The 7,290-nt window shown below is 61.8% G+C and overlaps 1 protein-coding gene across 10 annotated transcripts in view; it reads right to left on the bottom strand.

Annotated features, from left to right (window-relative positions):
* Positions 1–165: 165 nt before the first annotated feature.
* ARVCF (ARVCF delta catenin family member) overlaps positions 166–7,290 on the bottom strand; it is a 54,701-nt gene continuing 47,576 nt past the window's right edge. For 4 of the 10 annotated variants that reach the window (XM_055253585.2, XM_055253592.2, XM_063623342.1 and 1 more), the window contains 11 exons: positions 6,965–6,982; positions 5,945–6,016; positions 4,393–4,520; positions 3,925–4,075; positions 3,418–3,616; positions 3,224–3,335; positions 3,036–3,126; positions 2,657–2,710; positions 2,179–2,264; positions 1,506–1,625; positions 166–1,033 (listed from right to left, as the gene is read on the bottom strand). In XM_055253585.2, the coding sequence (XP_055109560.2) occupies positions 1,518–1,625; positions 2,179–2,264; positions 2,657–2,710; positions 3,036–3,126; positions 3,224–3,335; positions 3,418–3,616; positions 3,925–4,075; positions 4,393–4,520; positions 5,945–6,016; positions 6,965–6,982 (1,019 nt within the window). In that variant the 3' untranslated portion in view covers positions 166–1,033; positions 1,506–1,517. The remainder of the gene's footprint in view (positions 1,034–1,505; positions 1,626–2,178; positions 2,265–2,656; positions 2,711–3,035; positions 3,127–3,223; positions 3,336–3,417; positions 3,617–3,924; positions 4,076–4,392; positions 4,521–5,944; positions 6,017–6,964; positions 6,983–7,290) is intronic. The other 6 variants (XM_063623341.1, XM_055253588.2, XM_063623344.1 and 3 more) reach the window with 3 other exon arrangements.

The raw sequence follows: 7,290 nt of genomic DNA, 5'->3' as shown, positions 1-7,290 counted from the left end.
GACCAGTGAGCCCAAGTGGACAAGCTTGGGGCCACCCAGGGACCAGAAACAGAGCCTCTGCAGGACACAGCAGACGGACGCCTGGGACCACCTCCACCCAGGGCCCTGCCCCAGATGCGCGGAGGCCCCTGACACAAGGAAGAAGCCAGGCACTTGTGCCAGACCTGAGTGGCAGAAAGCAAAAAGTTCCTTTGCTGCTTTAATTTTTAAATTTTCTTACAAAAATTTAGATGTTTACCAATAGTCTTATTTTGGCTTATTTTTAATGCTTTTTCTCAGTGATTTTCTTCTGTTTCTGAGTCACGAACAGCAGGCACTGAAAGCAGTCCCCAAGCCACTGCCGAAGGTCAGTACCGGAGGTGCTGCCCGGGCTCCAGGCAGACGCCGCGGCCCCGGCCCCAGCCAGCATCGGCTAGAGAAGGGCTCTCTACTGCACAGGGGCCTTGCATGACTGCAGGGCTCTGGGGAGATGCGGCACCTGTAGCCTGACCCCCACCTTGCTGCTTCCAAAGCTTCCTTGCCCAGGGCTGGGCCTTGTGGGGCACCCCCCACACTGTGGTCTGCCTGGCTGCAGGGTGCCCAGGGAGCCGCTCCACCTTTAGGAGTCCAAGTTCTTTCCCAGCCCCCTCCCTGCCTAGCCGCTTGCCCCTGGCGCCAGACCTGGCCCGCACCACTGGGGCACTGTGTTCCTGGGGCACCCTCCTAACCCACCAGCCCCAAAGCCCAGCCAGGCACCCTTCCCTGCCACCTCCCTGGGCCCTGCCCCAGCAGCCCAGTCGGCCTCCTCGGGCCTTCTGTCACTCGCTCACACACAGCACCATGTCAGTAAACAGCTAACTCAGGCCTAGGGAGTTAGGTAGGATGGGGGGAGTGGGGTGGGGGGGCAGGAGGGTGTCCCCAAAGTCAGGCTTGGCTGGGGCGAGGCGCTGCCAACCCCTGCCGCCAGGGGGCTCCAAGCTCCACGGCACGATCTGCTCAGGGTGGCCCTTCTTCCACGATCCAAGCCCTAAGAACAGGAGGCTGGGCCTGGGCCCTGCAGAGGGAGAGGGGATGGTGGACGCTGCAGCCACTGAGTGGCACAGGACCACGTGTAACCTCAGGGCAGGGCAGCCAACTCTAAAGGCTACATGGATGGAGATGTGGATAGAAGCATCTGCCCTGGGTGGTGTGGGCTGACCCCAAGGGTCTTGGCACCAGGACTGATCCTGACTTGCTGGTCCTCGAAGGGCGTTGGAGGGTATGGTGCCCATCCCTACTCTGGTCCCATCTCCTCAGGCCCCTGATCCCACAGTGCTTGGGACAGGGCTGTGGGCCCAGGGAGCACCCTCCCTCTCTGACCTCTGCCTGGTCTTTCCGGGAATGGGCCACTGGGCTGCTGGACTGGAGGCCAAAGTCCTGCGGGGAACGTGCGGGAAGAACAGAGCGTACAGGCAGCGGAGACTAACAAGAAGCCCTGGCCCAGAGAGCAGGAACAGTTGGACAAACAACCAGATGAGAGAACGTACCAGGCATGCAAGCTAGACCCAGGAGTCAACGGGCTGAGGCTTAGCGTCCCCCACGGCGTCCACCAGCCTGACCGCGGGCCTGCTGGGCCCGGGGGGAGGGGCCTTCCTGCTGGGGTCAAGCTGCAGCGCACGGGTGGGCATTAGAGGCACAATAGAGCAGGTTAGTCAGAGCTCCCGGGGGGACAGGGCAGGGGCAGGGCCGAGGCTAGCGATGTAAGGGTGGGCCTGCCAGGACAGCACAGGTAGGTAGCACCAAGGGCACAGGGAGCCAGAAAGGTGTGGCTCACCCAGGCCCACGGGAGCACGTGCACACACAGAGGCCTGCCCAGGAAGCCAGGGGATTGGCACACAGCAGGCAGCAGGTCCTGCCCTCACTGGTGGACCCTGGTGGGCCCTCACACGCACATGCACAGAAGGGTGCACACACACTAGCTGACAGGCTCCGGCCCATGCAGGGTGTGGCCGGGCAGTGTTTTCCCCAGCGGGTGGGAGCTGCAAACTCGTCAGTACCCACAGACTGACTGGCGTGAAGGGGCTGCTTCCTGGGCTTGGCCCCACAACCCAGCTACACCCCAGGGCCCAGACCAGACCCAACATGGCCTAGGCCACTCTCCAGCAACCCTCAGACACAGGGCCCCACCGGGGACCTGCCCACAGCCACATGACCACTTACTTTCAAGGGTTCCTTCTCAGAGGCCTCTCCTGCAGAGCTGGTGCCCCGTGGCCTCCGCTCCCTCCAGTCCACCGTGGAGTATCCGTCTGTAGAGGGGTAAGGTGGGGCATGAGGGGCGCTCTGAGGGGGGCCCTGTAGGAGCAGATCTCCTTCTCAGCCCAGACACAGGGGACTCGTGGGACAGGGGCTTTGGGAGACAGCCCCTACCCACCCTGTCCTGGAGATCCAGGCTGGTGCCAGCTCTCACCAACACCCTGCCTCACTCCAACTCTCCAGACTCCCCTCCACTTGTAGGTCAGAGCCCCTGGCTGGGCACTAATCCCTCTCTAGCTGCCCTGTACCTCACTCTCTGAGCACCCCTAAACCAAGTATCTCTCCTCCACCCAGCACCAACTACACCCCATAAAACCAGCAGGCCCACCTCAGGCCCTGGTCCCCTCCCCGCACAGAAAACCAGCCACACTGCATCTGCACTCACCTGGGCCAAGCGTGTCCATGGGGATCACATCCCGGCTGCCAGTTTTCTCGCCCTCTGCAAGGCAGGAGGAGGAGGTGGGCTGCATGCAGCAGCCAGGGGGCATCGGGGCAGAGAAGCCCACACAGTGCTGGCCCAGGTAGCCCTAGAGGCTCTCTGTCACTAAGGTGCCCAACCTCTGCCAGCTGGTAGCCTCACCCCAGCTTGACAACAGCACGGATGCTGTGGGAAGGGAGTAGCCAAGAGGCAGAGGGCAGGGAAAGTGGCCTATGGAAGCCATCTCAGTGGGAGGCCTGGCTCCTCCTTCACCCTCACCCAAGGGTCAGGCAACTGGGGCAGCCGGGGTCCCCACCCTCTAGGCTCCCTAACCTCCACCACTCACCAACGCTCTTGTCCACCAGTGGCAGCGTGCTGTCATCAAAGCCCCCAGGACTTGGTGTTCCCTTAGGCCCCTTGGCAGTAGCAGCAGCTGACTGAGACATAAAACATAGACCCAGGGTGGGTGAAGCACAGGGAGTGGGAATAAGGCAAAGTGAGCAGGAAAGGGAGGGAAGGCCAGGGAAGCCGCACCTGGAAGCGCGCCTTGGTCCAACCATCTTTCTGCAGGGTACCACGCAGCTCCTTGTAGCTCCACACTGTCTGCAGCACGTGTGACGCCGCCTTCGCCTCGCGTACCGATTGGCTGTGGCGACGCGGGCGGGGTCAGTGATGGCCCCTCCCCCACCTCCCCGGCTCCCCAAGCCACCGACCCCGCCCCTCCACACCTGGAGGCGACGAGAGCCACCAACGCTGGCACCCCGCGTGCCTGCAGGAGTGAGCGCGCGTTATCCAGGCTGTCGGACACGATTTCGTGGATGGTGTTGAGCACCGCCACCACGGTGTCTTCCTCCAGGCGGGCCCCCGGTCGCGGCGGAGCCTGTGCATTCCGCACATTCCGCACAAGCTCGGCCATGGCGTAGCTCCCTGAGGGGCAGGACTAGGTGTCAGGACACACCTCTGCTCCACCTCTCCAGGAAGGAGCAGGGATCCCTCGTGGGCGAGGGGCACTGCCAGGAGAGCCCCTGGAGACCGCCACAAGGAACCCTGTGAGCAGGGCGCTGAGCTTCAGAGACAGAGCCACGGGGACTGGAGCTACCTAAGTTGGGACAGCGCCCAAGCGAGAGGGGCGGGGCCTGGACTCCCAAACCACTCATCCTCCAAACCCCTCCGATGGGACCCCAGAGCTGCAGGCACAGTTCGGTGCCCAGGCGTGGCTTTTCAGGCGTCCTCACCGATGAGGTCTTTGTTGCGTTGGTCCAGCGAGAGGTTGCGCAGAGCGATGGCGACGGCGCGCACCACCTTGTCGGTCTCAGACTGCAGCAGTTCCACAAGCACTGGCAGCCCGCGCTCTTTGCGCACTGTGGCGCGGATGTATGTGGCCCACTGCGGAGGCGGGGATAGGGTTGCTCAGACATACATGCCAGGCACTCTCCCACCTCCAGACGCTGACCGCTCCCTCCAGCTGGGCCTTCCTGCTCCCGTGCCCGACAAGGCCCTACCCCAAAAGCTCAATGGCACCTCCACCGAGGCTTTCCCACCGTCCAGGGTGCACGCATTGCCCGCAGCCCATGCACCTCTTGGATCTTGGGGTGGTGTTGTGGCCCCTCCTTTCCCCGCCAGCCGAGGCAGGAGCTGCACAGTGAGGTGCCTGAGATTCCCTCTCTCAGGACTTGCCCACCCTGCCAGACCTGGTCCCTCACCATCCAGTTGCCGGCACTGAGGTTCTGCAGAGCGCCGGCGGCAGCCTCCAGGGTGTTGAAGTTCCGGCTCTCCGTGAGGAGGGAGAGGTAGAGACGTACCACCTCGGGCTGGTACAGCAGCTCAAAGCCTAGGTGCAAGGAAACCGCCACCCTCGGTCACCCAGAATCTGTTCTCATCCATCATACCCCTCCCGCTTCTCGCTTCAGAGCTCCCAGGGCGCGGGTGAGCTGGGGCCAGGGATGGGTGTGGATGAGTCACGTAATATTTACTATCAACATAGTCACCCAAGGGGAAAAGCGTTCCCATTTCACAGAGGAGCAAACTGAGGCTCCATCAGTTGGACCTGCCTGGCAGCAGGAGCATCCAGGAGGCCTGGGGTGGGGAGGGAGGCGTCAACCAGGAACGCTCTCCTAGCAACAAGACCTGCATTTCCCGGTATGTCCCTGAAGCTATGCATCCTGGCCACGCCCCTGGCAACAGGGCCCACCCTCCCTGGCAACAAGACCAGTATTGGCCAGTAACTGAGAGTTGTGTAACCAAGGCCACACCCCTAGCAAGAGGACCTGCTTTCACCAGTAACTGAAGCTGTGCAGAGCCACGCCCCCTAGCAACAGGACCCACCCTCCCCCACTGACAATAGAGCCCACCCTCTGTAAGTCAACTGATGCAGTGCAACCAGGGCAGCTGCGCTAGCAACAGGAGGCACTCTTCCTGGCAACCACTCCAAGTTCCCGGGCAATTGAGGCGCCGTCCTGCTGCTCTTCCCAGTGCTCCAGAAATGAGGGGTCAAGACAGCCTTCCAAGCTTGCCTGTCCCCAAACTGGAGCTTCAGCCTGGCTTGGGTACTACCTCGATTCTCCCCTGTACCTGCCCAGTGACATTTCATCACCCCCTCGCCAGTCCTCATGCCCCATGCTCCCTCTACTCCTGCCCTGCTGGGCTTTCTGCTCCAACACACTCCAAGCACACTCCCCACCGGGGTATCTGCACCAGCCCTGCTCTGCCTGTAATGCTCCCCCACAGCCCTCCTGCGTGACATGCAGGCTCTTCCAACTGGCTAAGCCCCACCAGGGCAGACCTCTCTCTCAGGCCAGATCCCAGCATACAACCCAATAGGCACTGCCCTGCCCCTGCAGGTGTTCGTCTGGCCCAGCCTCTGAACCTGGATGTGAGTATGCCCGCCTGGCTCCCAGCCCCCTCAGATGAACTCAAGCTTTGTGGCTAACACAGGAGGCCCTGCCTCCACTGGAGGCGTCCCTCCAAACCTTCCCACCTCTTACGCACCGTGAGGCTGAGTAAGCCCCTGGCCTCTCTGTGCCTGTCTCCCCCAACCTTGCCTGACATGACCCATGGCACTGCCTCCCATTCTAAACCCTCAGCAGGTGTCCCGGTGCTGAATTACCCTCCAGGAAATCCTGCACCTATGGGCCTGTTTCCCCATCTGTTCCCTGAGGCCATCCAGGCCTGCTTCATGGCCCAAAGCTTCACTACCAGGACAATCCTGAGCCCAGACATCCCCCAGTGGAGCTGGCTTCGTCTCAGCCCACTCACCTTTGGCGGTCTCAGTTCGCTTGGGCAGGTCTAGCGTGTCAAAGTTCCGGTCCATCTCACCATCCTTCTTTGCTGGAAAGGAAAGGTGGTGGGAGGTGAGGCAGACCCCATATGGGACATGGGTGTGTCAGGAGAGTTGGGCACAGTTCTCTCCTACGCAGGCCCCAAAAGGCACCCCCATGTCCAGGCCTGGGCACCTGTGGGAGTGGAGCACCGTTGTCAGAGTTTGGGCAGACAGTTTAGCCTAGGGGTAGGAGTTAATGGCAGTAGGGCCTGGGGATGTCCCAGGCCTGCCCCTAGGACTCATCTCCCACCAGGTGCTGGGAGCTGTACCACAGACCCTCCCGGTGTCTCCCTTGCAACTGCCAGGTATGTAGACTGAGGGAAGCCAGGAGCCCTGGCTGGATGGCAGGTGGATACAAGCCAAGAAACTGAAGGCTGACCAGGACAAGACTCACTTGGGTCACACAGTAAGGCAGAACTAGGGGGAAACTCCCCCAGCTGGGGTCGGGACATTGTCCCAGGATCTACTAGCCAGGAGAAACCCCACAGCAGCCCACCTAACATTTGTGTAGCCCTGGCTTGCACACCTCTGTGACAGTGAGCCCACTGTCAGCCACTCTCCCCATGTCAGATGACGCTTCTACCCCTTCAGAAGGCAGCAGAGTGGAGCCAGATGACCTGGGGTCCCTGCCCTGCTCACCCTCATGGGACCCTTGTATCCCTCTGAGCCACATGATGCCCCATTCTATCAGAGAAACAGACTGCTCCTTGGTGCCCCTAGAGACAAGTACCCCCGGGCCCTGCCCACTCTTGGCTCTGCCCAACTCTGCCCAGGTAGGCAAGTCTGGGGTTACAGAATGAGCCCCGTGGCCTTCCCACCTGCCACTGTCATAAAGATGGCAGCCCGAGTGATGAAGCCAGGGGTGGGGCAGGGCCCTGGGGCTGGAACATGCTCGCCTCTTCCCAGGTGCCCACTGCACACGCCAGGCCTGGAGAGCAGGATAAAAAGGGACTCACCTTGGTGGAACCACTCCTCTGGGAGGCCGGAGGAAGCAGAGGAGAGAGGAGAGGAGCCTGAACAGGCAGCACTCATCACCCCCCCCATGCCCTCCCGGAGGCCTCAGGTTCCCACTGCATACCCTGGATCAAGCAGGCAGCATGTGGAACCTTACCTCATCACTTCTGGATGCTAAGCACCCACCAGGGGGACAAGAAGAGGGAGGCCTGGGGCCAGTGGGGCAGGGGCAGGTGGTGTATAGGTCCCCCACAGCTGCTGGGGAGGTCCTGGGAACCTATACCCTGCTAGTGTGGTAGAGGTGTGCAGGGCATCTTGCCCAGGCAGA

The sequence above is a fragment of the Symphalangus syndactylus genome, chromosome 18 (assembly GCF_028878055.3).
Source record: "Symphalangus syndactylus isolate Jambi chromosome 18, NHGRI_mSymSyn1-v2.1_pri, whole genome shotgun sequence".
NCBI classification, from domain to species: domain Eukaryota; kingdom Metazoa; phylum Chordata; class Mammalia; order Primates; family Hylobatidae; genus Symphalangus; species Symphalangus syndactylus.
This window is presented reverse-complemented; position numbering and strand designations above follow the sequence as displayed.